This window comes from Balaenoptera physalus (assembly GCF_965194825.1).
Source record: "Balaenoptera physalus genome assembly, chromosome: 6".
NCBI classification, from domain to species: domain Eukaryota; kingdom Metazoa; phylum Chordata; class Mammalia; order Artiodactyla; family Balaenopteridae; genus Balaenoptera; species Balaenoptera physalus.
The window spans coordinates 73,757,580-73,773,027 of NC_138885.1; the positions used below are offsets into that span (position 1 = coordinate 73,757,580).

At 40.2% G+C, this 15,448-nt stretch overlaps 1 protein-coding gene across 7 annotated transcripts in view; it reads left to right on the forward strand.

Moving 5' to 3' along the window:
• Nucleotides 1–11,869: 11,869 nt before the first annotated feature.
• UBE2E3 (ubiquitin conjugating enzyme E2 E3) overlaps nt 11,870–15,448 on the forward strand; it is an 89,132-nt gene continuing 85,553 nt past the window's right edge. The window contains exons 1-2 of one of the 7 annotated variants that reach the window (XM_082466826.1): nt 11,870–12,014; nt 13,484–13,702. In XM_082466826.1, coding sequence (XP_082322952.1) covers nt 13,509–13,702 — 194 coding nt within the window. In that variant the 5' untranslated portion in view covers nt 11,870–12,014; nt 13,484–13,508. Of the gene's footprint in view, nt 12,015–12,049; nt 12,445–12,584; nt 12,968–13,483; nt 13,703–15,448 lie in introns of those variants that run through there. The other 6 variants (XR_014265148.1, XM_082466828.1, XM_082466823.1 and 3 more) reach the window with 6 other exon arrangements.

The window sequence follows — 15,448 nt, forward strand, 5'->3', positions numbered from 1 at the left end:
CACTCTGTAAGAGGAAAATATGACCTCTTAAGAGGAAAGTGTCATCTACTGGGACTTGATGTCAGCGAATGAATATTCATTCAAATAAACATCTGTTAACTTCCATAAGCCACCGTACTAAATCAGTTTTAAGAAGCTATACAGAGATAAATATCATATCACCTTCACTCGCCCCAAATCAGTCTCTTTAAAATGGGATCCCATTTGTTAGGATTTTACATTCCACATCCCACACTAAACCACATTGTAGCTACTTAGCTTCTGCAATTTAGAGCCTATGCCTATGCTCCTGATGTCAGCCCCTGATACTAGTTTTTACTTATTCCTTATTTGCAGCACCTACGTCATGTGGTTTATCCAGTTATGTGGTTGTGAATGCTGCAATGTTGATCCTTATTTTCAGTCTTTAACAAACAAGTGCTTGTCCTTGTAGCAAATTGACTATCTGTGCACACACACACATACACTCATATATGTGTAAACATTTGCACTTTTTTACTAATTAGACTGAATTTACTCAGATTAAGTCATTAATCCGTTTACTGTACCAGGCTAGGCACAAATTGCCTAGTTATCCTGAGAATTTTCTCTAGACAACTCCTGTAAATGACTCACTATTATTTTTATATTCTCACATAGTTAAATGAATATAATTTCTTAATCTTTTAGTGTTCTTTTCAGAAACCCAGAAATTTCAGCATTCTATAAACTATCCCTTAGCTGACATTAGGCACAAATGAACTCTTGATCCTATCATAAAGTGAAGAGTCTAATCAATGTTAAAATGTTCTTCAGTCTAAACTTGGAGATATTTTTAAAATTTGAAAGAAAATGTTAAATTTCAGCATGAACTGCTTTGTATTTAAGATTGGCCATCTCTTCTACTAATATTGAAGTGATAGAGTACCAAGATTTAGTTTCATAATGTCTCACTTTTTAAGGGTTAGTCCACTTTGGGAGACTTTTTTTTCTATTAAGAATCACTGACCTGCATGTACAGCATTAATAAGGAACAATTTCGAAATAACTTTGGTTGTTTTTTTTTTAATGGAACTGCAGAGGAAAGTGGGATGATATATACATTTGATTTAATAAATACAATAATTTAAAATTTAGGTCAAGACTATAACAGGCTAAAAGGGATAGTAAAGAAAAGGGACAAAGGAAGAGAATGGCATAAAAAAGAATGAACTAGAGAGAGATTAGCAGAAGAAAAATTGCCCAAACGGACCACAGATCATTTCTGATTTTTATAAGAGCTTCCTTACATGTCTCTTTCTCATTGAACAGTCTCTCTGTCAACCCCAGCAACCAAAGACGGTCCAAAAGTAACCCTGATGGGATGCCTAAACTTTCTCATTCTTCACTGGCTGTCAACATCTCCAGCCTGTCCCAAGGGTCCCAATTATTTCCCTTCTGGCTGTGGGGCCAATGATGCTAGTTCCTTCTCCTCCCTCCCATCCCCTCACTCGGGATGCCACTTATTTATTTAGAAGTGGCATATAGCATAGCAATCAAGAGCGTAGGCTTCCTAGCCAGACTCCACCATTTACTTGTCACGTGACCTTGGGCAAGTTGCTTTATCTCTCTGTGCCTTGGTTTTCTTATCTGTAACATTAATATAGAATAACAGTACCTGCCTTATGGGGGCTATTGAGAGAATTAAATGAGTCAGTGCATGTAAAATATAGCATAAAAGACATTAAGTGTTACAGAAGTGTTTGCTATTTTCCAACAAATATTTCTTGAGCTCCAACAACATGCTAGGCACAGGGGATACAGTTGTGATGGCAGGGAGTGAGTGAAAGAGACCAATATCTGAAGTATCCTAGCTGGAAGGTTGAACTCTGAACTCTGTTCTCCTTAAAAAAAAAAAAAAAGAAAAGAAGAAAATGGATAACTTGCTACGATGCAAAAATAATTCAACTGCTGCTTTTTAAACCATATAATTATCCTAAGATAGAACTTGTTTTCCATCTACTCAACCAGTGCTTACTTCTTCAGAGCCTGCTGTGTTTGTGTGTGTGTGTGTATGTGTGTGTTTTGAAAGACATGCCATCTACATTCAAAACTATAGTTTTCCCAGTTGTTCAGTAGGTACTCAATGTTTGTTTGTTGAATAAGCATATAAAATCCCTCTTTTACATCCTCTGGCTTCTCCTCTAATGTATTTGAAGGTAGTAAAAGCACAATTCTAAGGGGCTGCTTATAATAAGAAGAGGAGGTGAGTGAAATTCTGCTATTGTTTTTTAGGCAGGAAACTCCTGTTCTTGGATCTTGAAGTCCTCCCTCTTAAACCATCCTGCTAGATTATAAACCCTTTAGAGAAGAGACAGTATCACGTATTGTTTGACACACATCTTCTAGCACTGTGCTTTGTCCTTGAAAAGGCATTTGTTATGTTTGTTAAACGAGTAAATAAAGGCTCAGATATGAAAATAGTTATACTTCCTAAGTTCAAGTGGGGTTTTTGTGTGGGTGGCAAAAATGGCCATAGGTAAGTTATGGACTTTTTTTTTCTAAGAAATTTTTCCAGGGACAAGGAAAAAACTTAAATTTAGAATTAATCTAACAAAGAAGTGGAAATTTCACCTGATGTAAACAACCTTATTAGAAATGACATTATTTTCTTTGGAAAATTTCAGACAACTAGAATTACTGGTATATATATTTTCCACTTAAATTGACAGCTGGTTTGGAGGCATGTATATTCATATAGCCAAAATAACTGAGGGTGGGGTGGGGAGGGATAGCTGTTTATGGTAGCCTTTATGTAAGAAGGACATTCAAATTTTTTCAAGCCAAACTGAGTTTTAATGGATAATCAACTTGTGTGGTTACATATGGCCTTAAATCATTGCTGACCAATACAACCCAGCAATCCCACTACTGGGCATATACCCTGAGAAAACCATAATTCAAAAAGAGACATGCACCACAATGTTCATTGCAGCTCTATTTACAATAGCCAGGACATGGAAGCAACCTAAGTGTCCATCAACAGATAAATGGATAAAGAAGATGTGGCACATATATACAATGGAATATTACTCAGCCATAAAAAGAAATGAAATTGAGTTATTTGTAGTGAGGTGGATGGACCTAGAGACTGTCATACAGAGTGAAGTAAGTCAGAAAGAGAAAAACAAATACCGTATGCTAACACATATATATGGAATCAAAAAAAACAAAGGTCTTGAAGAACCTAGGGGCAGGACAGGAATAAAGACGCAGACCTACTAGAGAATGGACTTGAGGACATGGGGAGGGGGAAGGGTAAGCTGGGACAAAGTGAAAGAGTGGCATGGACATATATATGCTACCAAAAGTAAAACAGATAGCTAGTGGGAAGCAGCCTCATAGCACAGGGAGATCAGCTTGGTGCTTTGTGACCACCTAGAGGGGTGGAATAGGGAGGGTGGGAGGGAGGGAGATGCAAGAGGAAAGAGATATGGGGATATATGTATATGTATAGCTGATTCACTTTGTTATAAAGCAGAAACTAACACACCATTGTAAAGCAATTATACTCCAATAAAGATGTTAAAAAAAAAATCATTGCTGGCATAATCTTGCCATTAAGCAATGCTAGAATTTAAAAAGCACTACCAGCCATACTAGTTAATTCAGTTTGCTCAACAGCACTTACTTATACAATAGCATAAATCATAGATTCCAGAATCAGAAACAACCTCCAGACTTATTTTGCTGATGAGGAACCTGGCATCTAGAAGGCTGAACAATGTAATGGGAACTAGAACCCAAGATGCCAGGTTTCTGGGTCAGTGACCATGATGTTCTGATTAAGAGCTAGAGAAAGTTGGACCAAATATATAACAGTTTTATTTTTCCATTGGTCCTTTTAAATGGCTCTGCCAATGAGTCTGAGATTGATTAAGGTTGATTAATTTTAATCTTAGTCACCAGCATTTAGCTTTATAGAACACGTAACTCCACCTCTTCTATGTAGACACTGTATAACGCAGATTAGAAAAGGTTTTGCTGCCCTACTGTATTTTTAGAAAAGAACATAAACCAATATTCATTTTCTGACTATGGTTCTATAAGAAGTTTGGTCATTGTTTTCCTGACACGCATTTCAGAGCTTAAGGTCACATACCAAACACCCTTAATTTATTTGAATGTATGAACCTACTGGCCTTTAATTTCTCTAAATAATTTTGGACTCCCATATGCTTAGCCTGTGCTACTTTTCATGTCCATAAATATGTCAGACAGTGGGAAAAGATCTTTCTTCTTGTTGTTGCTGTTATTCTATAACAGTCCCTTCAATTGACTTTGAGTGTGAAGGTAACTTGGCCATCCACTCATTCATTCAGGTATTATTTACTAAATATTATATGCCAGGCACTGTATTAGGCACAAAACACTGATATGGTCCCTGCCCTCATTCTAGGAGGGGGATAAAAATATCAAAGAAATAAACACAAAATATTTGTTTACAAACCACGGTAAGTATTATACACTATATATAGGATATTATGAGTGATTATTACCAGATTACCAAATTTATAACGGCGTATCGGAGCTCTTTCTCATGCTTATGAACATGGGTGAGAAAAGACTGTTACACTTTTAAGAACTTTCTGATGATATCCTTTTGACATTTCTACAGGAGCTAGTGACTTGGTAAAGTGGTCTATATGCCCTGGTGGATATGACAGCATAGTGAAATGGGGGCAGAATGCAGACTTGAGGAAAGTGATTTGGTATCTCTGAGACTGTTTCCTTGGTTAAAAGTCTAGCACTTCAATATCCTTTTCTTGGATTATAAGTACTGCTACTAAGCAGTCATTCCTTAATATGAGTCCAAGTTTCTCCTTACCCTCACCACACACTGAGTATATAGTCTTACTGAAAACTATCACTTTTTTTAACCCACTCACATCACTCTGTGATATTTACTTTATCTGAGCTATTTTGGGATGTTGTAATTCAGAGAAGTTAAAATCATATGCATTCTGACATTTTACTAGGCACATCTTTGAGATCTTTTATAAATGACAAGCCTGTAGAATATGGGCCTGAAAAAAACTAAAGTATAACTCAACATATTTAATTAATATCCCCATTTTAAAAAATGTTGTTTTACTTCTTTGGTATAAAGACATTTAAGTAAAATGGAAACTTGTTTATCATTGCAAATTAAACTACTTTCTTTGCAACCCCAAATTAAAACATATTGTTTCTTATTGAATCTCTTCCAATTAGATAACCACTTGTGCAATATGGAAAAGATGGCCAGAATCACAAGTAAACTGGCCCTTAACCCAAAATGATTGTTTGCATATTTCTTCCAAATCTCTTGTATACATTTTCCAGGCAATCATATTGTGCATACAAGTTTGTTTTCTGAAGCAGAAAGTATACACTTAACCTGATTTTACACATGACATACTGTAAAGCATCTTGGAAAAATTTAAGTGACATGATGTTAAGTAAAAACAACAGTTAAAAAGATGATGCATGACATCTTTGTTAGTTTTATTAAGTAAGTAGGACATGAGCTGATCTCATAGAAAAGGATTTACCATGAGAAGGAATTGTTAGTACAAAAGATAGTTATAATACTCACTATTTTATATTCACATACAGTCCATTGAGTGAATGGACCATAATTTACTAAAGCATAGCCTTTATGTGGGACAGTTTGAGTGGTTTCCATTTTTATATAGTATAAATTACACTGGGATAAACATTGTCAAGCATATGGCATTTTTTAATATTTTGGATTATTTCCTTAGGATAGATTCCCAGAAGTAGAATTACCAGGTTAAAGGGTATGAACATTTTTATGACTCCTGAAACACATTGCCAAATTGCTTTCCAAAAGAAGGTTATATCAATTTACAATGCCACCAGCAATACAGGAAAGTGCCCTTCTCATAATATTCTCACAAGTATTTGGCATCATACAGCTTTTAGATTTGTAAATTTTGTGGAATATATATATATGTGTGTGTGTATATATACACACACATATATATATATATATATATCTTAGATTTTTAAGACAACATGTAGTTTAATAACCTCCAATTTCTAATCTGTCCTTTAACTGTCTATGATGATTTGATATTTTTATAAGTCTATTTAGAATTATATGTGATGTATGTTAATCTTTTTTCATAGTACAAACTGCTTTGTCTATTTTGATGTTTCAGCTTGGTGACTGCACATGTATGTGTGTCAGGAAGCATACTGAAGATTCAATTTTTGTACCTGGTCAAATACATATTTTCTTCTGTGATTTTTCTTTTTCTGTTGGTTTTTAGCGTAGCTTATCATAACTCATCTCCATCTATATTAAGTAATCAAATTATTCTAACTTTCCCAAGGAGCGATTTTTTAAAAACTTAGCTCTTGAATTCATCTGTAATTTATGTTGATGTATAAGGTATGGTTCTAAGTTATGTTTTCCATATTGGGAACTAGTTACCTCAATATCATTAATTGAATAATCCTTCATTTTTCTATGTTTTAGATGAAGTCGCATTTGTTACATATTATATCACCTAATTCTTATTTACTTCTTCTGTTTCAGTGATCTATCTGTCCTTGAGCCAGAGCTTACTGTTTTATTTAATGAAGAGCCCCTTCACACAGCTTTTTAAGGATTTAAAAAATGGTCTTGTTTATTTTTTCTTATATCGACCTTAAAACTTTGACAAATTCTGAAAGTCTACTTGTATGTACATTTCTTTTAATTCATAAAAATAATAATTTAAAAAACTTAAAACAGTATTTATTTTCACCAAATGTACACCTCTGTATTTATTCACATCATTTTTTCCTCATTATAGTAGTAGTAGCCTGCTCATTAAAAAAAAAAACTGAATATAGAAAGAATTAAAAAGGTTATTCATAGTTGCTCTAAAATATAAGCATAGTTAACCTTTTATTTTATTTATTTTTCTTTAAAGATTTTTTTGATGTGGACCATTTTTACAGTCTTTATTGAATTTGTTACATAATTGCTTCTGTTTTACGTTTTTGGTTTCTTGGCCTTGAGGCATGTCAGATCCTAGCTCCCTGACCAGGGATCTAACCCGCAGCCCCTGCATTGAAAGGTGAAGTCCCAACCACTGGACCGCCAGGGAAGTCCCTAGTTAACCTTTTAGAGTATATTCCTTTCAGATATTTTTGTCTTGCTAGTTGTACAGATATAGTGCATATTCATTTGACAGATATTTATTGAGCACTTACTTTGTGCCAGATACCTTCCTAGGCATTGAGTCAAGCTCTGGTTTCACAAAATGGACATATCCTGCCCTCATTAACATTTTATCATAATCCATTTTTATATTTTTGCATATTCCTCATATGTATTACTTTAATAACTGCAAATTTCATTGTGTGGGTGAATCAGTTTGTGTAATCATTTTCCTATAGTTGGACACTTCCAATTTTTCAATGCTATTTTTTCCACATTTAGAATACTTTCTTAAGATACATTTCTTGAAATGGAGAAATTTGGTTAAAGGCTATGAACACATTTAAGATTCCTGACACAGACTTACAAACTGCTTTTCAAACAGCTAGTACCAACTTTCATTGCCACTGGAAATGGACAAAGGGAAATTTTTTTACTAATTTGCCAGCAATGATTATAATCACTAAAAATTCTTTTTGTTATTTTGATATGTATCATTTTAATTTTCCTTTTTTTGATACTTAGCAAGGTTGAGGGTTTTGTTTTGTTTTGTTAAAATAAGTTTAAATAAATGTATTTCTTTTAAAATGTATCTGTTCAGGGCATTCCTTGGCGGTCCAGTGGTTAGGACTCTCCACTTATACTGCAGGGGGCCCAGGTTCCACCCCTGGTCAGGGAACTAGAATCCTGCAAGCCAGAACTAGGATCCCACAAGCTGCACGGTGTGGCCAAAAAAAAATGTATCTGTTCATGACTTTTGTCTTATTAAGGTGCTTATGTTTTCATTTCATGTGTACAAGCTCTTTATGGAATAAAGACATGAGCCCTTTTTGGTATATACTCTCCCTCAGAGTTATCTCAAAGGAGAAAAGCAGGAAATGATCATCGAGTTTTGTGCCTTGAAGTCCCTGAAGTCAAACAGAGGCTTAATGCACCTTTCCATTTCCACGCCCCAGCCCAGGGTCTGGCACACAGCAGGTTTTGTACACATGACACAATGGAGGAACGCTAGATGTCAATCAGTGCATTGGACTCTGGAGGTCCAGAGACACTGAGACTAACAATGGCAATCATGGCTTCTTAAACTAAGCCTGGGCCAGGAAATGACTTCCTAATAAACCAAACTCTTTTTTTTTTTGAATGGATAGAAAGAGTTTTATAGCCAGAGGACAAAAGGATACAAGTAACTGGATAGCATCTGAAACAGCCTGAAAAAAAGGATAAAAGGAAGGGATGTTGAGAAAGGTTATTGTGTGGAAGGAAACAAACAAAAGCACTCTGAAATCAACAAAACAAATTAATAAGTATTCTATATCCATTATGTGTAAGGTATGTTGTTGGCCATGGTGGGTGATTTAAAAAGATCTGTGGCTTCCCTACCGTAGCTTATATAATCACTCAATTCAGAAACTTATTAAGCAAATCAAACGTATATTCCTGTAGAATTCTTGGTTACACACACACATACTCATGTACCTATATAACACTGAGACCCATTGAAAGGCACGGGAGAAAGCAACTCCCAAACCAGGTAAGTCTAAAGGATTCTGGGTCCTGCCTTGTCTGCCCTTGTAATGACCAGTTCCTTTTGGTCACAGCATTTGGTGGGGGGTGGGGGAAGAGAGAAGAGATCTTTGTGGCAATATCTGCTGCAATAGAATTTTTTATCTTTCCTCTTACTTCTGCCTTTTTCAGAGTTGTGAGTGAGAAGCTGGCAGGACCCCATACGAAGAAGAGAAAAAGAGGAAACCAAGAGGGAACAATCTTCTTGTGGTAGCTGATGTCTACTTTGTGGTACTATTTTGAGGGGTCATATGGGAAATATTTTTATTACATACTTTATAGAATAATTTGCACTAGGTGAAATACGTATGTGCTCAGGAATGCCTATAAGACATGATCCCTGTTTCCAAGGGTAGACACGGCAAAAAAAAAGAGAAAGATAAAACAGGTGTCCTGTGAGGAAGAACTTCAAGTTAGATAACAATTCATAACTTACAAGTTGCTTCTGGTCAAGATAGTGATGTCAGATGACCTTGGAGGAGAGTTGTGAGCTGGAAACAATTTCTTGAACAAACCCCTTTAGTCAAGTGAATAATGGTAGCTGGGTACCTAATACTGTGAGGGCAGGCCACTAATGTCCCTCACCTTATGGAGCCATTCATTTTCTTTATGGTGACTTTAACAATTTGGTAAGTACTATTTATTGAACACCTATTATGTCCCAGGTACTTTGCCCAGAGCATTATCTATATTATCACTTATTGATCCCACCAGGCCCAGTTCATTGCAACTTCTTTTGACCCACACCCCATGGTGCAGAACCCCAAGCTGAATTAATAATTCCATTACTGATTTTTAATTCATAATTAATAACACTCCACTCATTCTGTCCACTCCTTGAATGCAGTACTTCTCATCCTGTAGTCAACATTTCTGGCTGTTCCACTACCCACTGAGCTCAGGAAGAGCAGCACCCATATTTCACTCCAATTTCTTAGCATTTGGTAGTTCCTAAGTAATCTGTTGCGTGAATATTGAGTGGAACTCCATGACTTCAAACTCATTGAAGAATCATGAAATTTTTGAGCAAGGATTTACACTTTTGCTACATACAAGAAAGACCGAACTGGAAAGAGTAACTTGCCTAGGCTTCCCTGATGGCGCACTGGCTAAGAATCCGCCTGCCAGTGCAGGAGACACGGGTTCGAGCCCTGGTCCGGGAAGATCCCACATGCCGCGGAGCAACTAAGCCCATGCGCCACAACTACTGAAGCCTGCGCGCCTAGAGCGTGTGCTCCGCAACAAAATAAGCCACCGCAATGAGAAGCCTGGGCACCACAACGAAGAGTAGCCCCCGCTCGCCGCAACTAGAGAAAGCCCGCGCGCAGCAAGGAAGACCTGACACAGCCAATACATACATACATACATACATATATACATAAATAAATACAATTTATTTTTTAAAAAAAAGAGTAACTTGCCTGAGGTCACATGAATTGGATAGAATAAGATTAGAATCCAGTTCCCTTGCTCTTCAGTCCACTGTTGTTTCTTTTATCATGGAAAATGCTACCAAACACAACTAAATATCTTTATCTACCAATCTCCTAGCCCCACCCTAATCCTATCAGCAAATTGCCATTGGGCCTTCAGTCTACTTCTGTGATATTAAATTTCCTAAAATAACCCACTTTTTTATATACAGCTTTCCTTTCACAACTTCCCATTCCAAATAGAGCAAAATCCAAACTCCAAATTGGTTGGCTTTTGCTGTAGCAGCACAGTGTAAAAGTTGGGGGAAACTTCTGCCTGTATTTTCACTAACAAGCTCTTTCCACAGGTACACTTGAATCCAGCCCAGTCAAACTTCTTGTCAACACACACACCGTGCTCTGTCTTCCACATCTGAGACTTCCTATTCCTTCTGACTAGAGTGTCCTTCCTCCTAATCGACCTGGTGCACTTTAATGACCTGTTCCCCTTCTGGACTGGTTGCTTCTAGCACAGAGGAGAGACCTGGCTTGAGTCACACAGTAATTGAATGAGTGAATTTTGTGTGTCCAGCACCTAGGGCATAGCCCTCCGAAAGGTTCGCTGAATAACTGTGTCTTTGGAAAATCACAGAAATGTAACTTACTCGTCAGAATTGTAAGCAACAATTTACCAAAACTTTTCTATTTGGAGGAAAAATAAGTAAATATATTGGCTCACTCAACCTTTTCTTTTTTCCTTTAATTCTAGTTCAGCTGTTATGACTCTGCTATTGTCACTCCCTCTGTGAACTCCACATTCTCCCAGCACCCCTGCCCCTGACACTTGTGGGAGAGGAATCCCCAAATTCCTTAGGGGATCCATCACTGGAGCAAGTTCTCAGTAGCAGGAGAAGGTCTGGGCTGCAAACAGGAAGTTTTTGTACTTCTGGCCACTTTGTGCCCGGGGCAAAAACTGCAGAGTCCACCTGGAGATTGCAAGCGAGAATGACAGAACAAAACTAACCTTCCCTTAACCCCATCTGAAGATTTTCTGTATGGACATTCTGACCCAGTATCACTTAGGGCTTCTCTTTCCAGAACTGGCGTCTAGCAGGCACGTCAGAAGGGCATCCAGCAAAGCATCAGGTATGAACCCTCCTTACAAGGACCCTCTTCACTTTAAAAAATGTTGAGTGGGACATTTCAATAATTGTTCTGAATTTTTAAGTTTTCGAAGCATCCGAAGGATCTTCCCCTTTGGAAGGCTGAGGGCCAAGGAGAAGCAGAGGCTGCTCACCTAGTCTCGAAATCCTTTTCCCCTCCCTCAATGCCCAAGACCCCATCTTGCCCCTTTAGCTCACACGAGGGGCAAGAGGCAGCTTTCCTCCGCCTGCGTGCCTGGCCTCGTCAACGACACCCATTAGTCTCCAGTCTTCCAGGGCAGCGGGGGGACTCCCGGCCACGCGCCCCGGGCCCTTGCCCAGGCGTGGGGGCCCCGTGGACCACGCCGGCCCGTGTGTAGGGAGAGGGGATGCGGCCAGCCCCGGGGATGACCCTGGCCCCAGCCTGCGGGGCGGGTAGTCCAATGGGCAGCCTCGCTCCGGAGGCGGGCTCAGGCCGGAAGCCACCCCGTGGCACAGCGGCCCCGCGAGACGGCGCCCGCGCCCCCGCCTTCTCCGGTACCAGCTCCGCGGCCAAGGGCGTCAGGGGCCAGCCCGCCGGGTCCCCGCCGCGCTCTTTGTCCTGGCCGCGCGCGGGCGGACGCGTGCGCCCCCCGGGTGAAGGGAGGCGCGGAGAGAGCGCGCGGGAGCGCGCGAGAACAGCTCGCGCCCGCCGGGCGCCGGCGGCGCGCGCCCGTCCGCCAGGCAAGCAGCGAGCGAGCACGCGCGCCGCCGCCGCGCCCTCCCCTCCCCCCGCGCTCGCCTCGGAACTTGCTGACTGCGCGGCCGGGAGGAGCCGAGCCGGGCGGCGGCGGCTGGAGGCCACAGTGCGCGGGGGTCTCCCGCGTCCCCTACGCCTCGCCGGGAGCTCGCGCCCTCGCCCAGCCGAGCTCCCACCCCCCCCTTTTTTCCGAAGGCGCTGGGCGGCGCCACCCTCCGGCCGGAGCCCGGCACTGCACAACCCCCTCCGACTTTCAATGTTCCACACTCCCCGGCCAGAGCCTCCTCGGCTTCTTTTTTTCCCTCCCCCCCCTTTCCCCCCCCCAGCTGCCTCCATTTCCTTAAGGAAGGGTTTTTTTCTCTCTCCCTCCCCCACATCGTAGCGGCGCGCGAGCGGGCCGGGCGGGCGGCCGAGGTAAGGCGGCGGGGCCGGGGGGCCGCGTGGGGGGCGGCCGGGGCGGCGGCGGCGGTGGGGGAGGGGGCGGGGGCGGGCAGCTTTGTTCGCGCCGGGAGCCCGCGCCGCCGGTGTCCGCGAGCCGCGGCGGGGTCGGCCGGGCTGCTCGCATCACTTGGCGCCCGGCGCGGTGAGCGCTGCCCGCGGCCCCCGCGCGGCCCTCCCCACAAAGGGCCGCGGAGCTGCGTGGCCGCCGTCGCCGGCCGCGGCTCGCCTCGGCGGGCGCGGAAATTTGTTGCACTTCTTGGGGCTTTGTTTGTTTGTTTGTTTTACCTCTGAAATTTTTTTTTTCGTTATTTTGGACAAAATGTCGGTCCGTGATGTAAAAATTGAGCGAGGAACCTTGATGGCAAGGGGAGCTTTGCAGAAGGTGCAGTTTGAATTCTGCTTTTCCCAGGGTGGCAGCTCGGTCTTGGCCGGATGAATCTTCTCTGCTGGCCGTGAAAACGGCCAGAGCAGCTTGTTAGTTGATTTTTTAAAATTCGTAAGTGTTGTATTTAAAGGCTTACGGCCTCAGAGGAGGAATCGCCACCTTAAATAAGCATATGGGCTATTAATAGGGTATGTTTTCCTCTCGGAAAGAGAATTTGGTAGCTTTGACCAATGTCAGTGTGTAAATATTTAGACGTTATTAGTGACTTTTTAACATTTTTCAGCGAGATCTGTTATTTACAGTGTGTCATATGTTATTAATGCTCGTTGCCTAAGTTCCCTGGCAAATCTGTTTCATGCCTTCTGAGAAAGTAGACAATTGATAGATTGTCCAAGGGATGGAAAAAAATGTGAGTGGGTTTTCTAACTTGAGTTCGGTAAAGCCCTGAACGCTGCCGTTGTGAGACACATCACCTTCCCTGTAACCTTCCTGTACGATGAGATGTGTGAACACTTTTGAAGCGTTTTCATTAAAATATGATTTTAGGTGAAGATTAAGAGAAGAAAATGCTGTTGGCTTATTTCTTAGACTTACATTTCCTTTCTTTCCCCCTTTTCTCTTTAAAAGTTTTCCAAGAAATAACTTCACCAAGATGTCCAGTGATCGGCAAAGGTCCGATGATGAGAGCCCCAGCACCAGCAGTGGTAGTTCAGATGCGGACCAGCGAGACCCAGCCGCTCCAGAGCCTGAAGAACAAGAAGAAAGAAAACCTTCTGCCACCCAGCAGAAGAAAAACACCAAACTCTCTAGCAAAACCACTGCTAAGTTATCCACTAGTGCTAAAAGGTAATGTGTAAAAAAAGGATTAAGCACGTTGTCAGGTTGTCTTCCAAATGGCTGGACGCTTTTGTTGGTTTTATATCAGTAGCAATAGTTCGAAAACATTTCCTTTGCGCTCAGTTTTATTTGGACTTGAATGAGTTGTCATTCTTTAGGTGGCATATAATCCTCCTCCCTAGAATTAGACTTTTAAGCAAACTCGTTCTGTACTTTGGTAACTTCAGTGAGAGTGTCCTTGAGCAGAGATTGGACTAACATCTGACAGATTGTTTAAGGAGTTGGCAAGGAAAATTTGGTGAACCCAAATTAGCTGATACATTTGAGGATGTTTCCTTTTTATGAGTCATATTCGGCTTCCTTGAAATTGACACTTAGATCTGCAGTGTCTCTCTTCATGAAACTTAATGATCAGAAATGGTCATGTTTGCTAGAAAATTTGTAAATTCAAGGCCTTGGCTATATTTGAAAGCAGATTTTAAAATTGTGCTCCAAATCTGCTTTCAGTTTTACAAACGACTTTAAGTCATGCATCCCAGGTATTACTTTCTGTAATTAGGCTATGGTTATATAGCTCTGTGTCCTTGTGAGGGCAAATAAAACTGAAAAGTAGCCATTTACATTTTAGGTGGCACTTGGTGAGTGACAACTTTGTCATTTTTCCTCTTCACTCTAAAACTTGTGGATATGCTTGTCACATTAATACTCAACAGCAGGAGAAACATATTTTGTTGGATATAAGTGAAAGATCATTTGTTTCTTGTTGATTTATGTTATCTGTAATGGTGAAAAAAAGACTGTCACTGGGACTCCATCAGTGGTAGTAGTAGTGGAATACCCATGATTTCTAGTAATTATACATCAAATGCTTCTATAGCACTAACCAATATTGACATTTTATTGATTTTTCTTGATCACAACCAAAAGAAAAAGAAAATATAAAAGCTGATCAAATGTTGGCATTCTGTAGTGATGTTCTATGGATTTTCACCTCTATTACATCAATAATCAAGTATTAATAACGAGAATATTTATGAAATAACAGCAGTCTTTGAGATAATTTAAAATTCTCAATTTGTTGTAATCTTGTTGATGAACATATTAGACACATCTTAAGTTTTGAAAGCATTTTAAATTTGAATAAAATAAGGACTGCATTTTTTCCTCTTACCTCAAGACTATCATTATCTCTTCTCCCAAATTTATTAAATTTAAGTGCTGTACTTAAGGTCAGGGAAGACAGATTCAGTTAAATAAGAATGCCAGAATCCTTTGGAAGTTTTTCACTGGTAAAAATATTTGTAAATTTCAAACTTTTTTTTCTTTACAGATTAAAATATTGTCAGAATTATTGATGTGCACTTGCAGTAGCCTGTTAACTCTTACCTTGGTAAAAGTGACTTGAAGTCATTGTCAAATATTCTAGTGCTTTCCCTCCTCCCTTCTTGTCTCATTTGCATATAAGCTTGAAAAGAGAATTTCTTTGGTAAAAAGTGTTTTAAAATACATTTTATATCCTTCACTGAGTACTAGTGGAGGGCTAGTTCTCAAATCAGGTGTAAATGTCTTACTTATTTATAGTAGCAAGTGAGAAAAAAAGCTGCAAAGTTTCTGTTAAGGGATTTGGGTTATGCCTCTGAGAACAAAGAGGAAGCAGCCATGTTAGCATTACTGAAGGCGAAGCCAGCCTTGCATTTAACTGCATGGTGGTAGAGGGCAGTGTAATTCCCCGGTTATTCTGTAGACTCTCTCAAA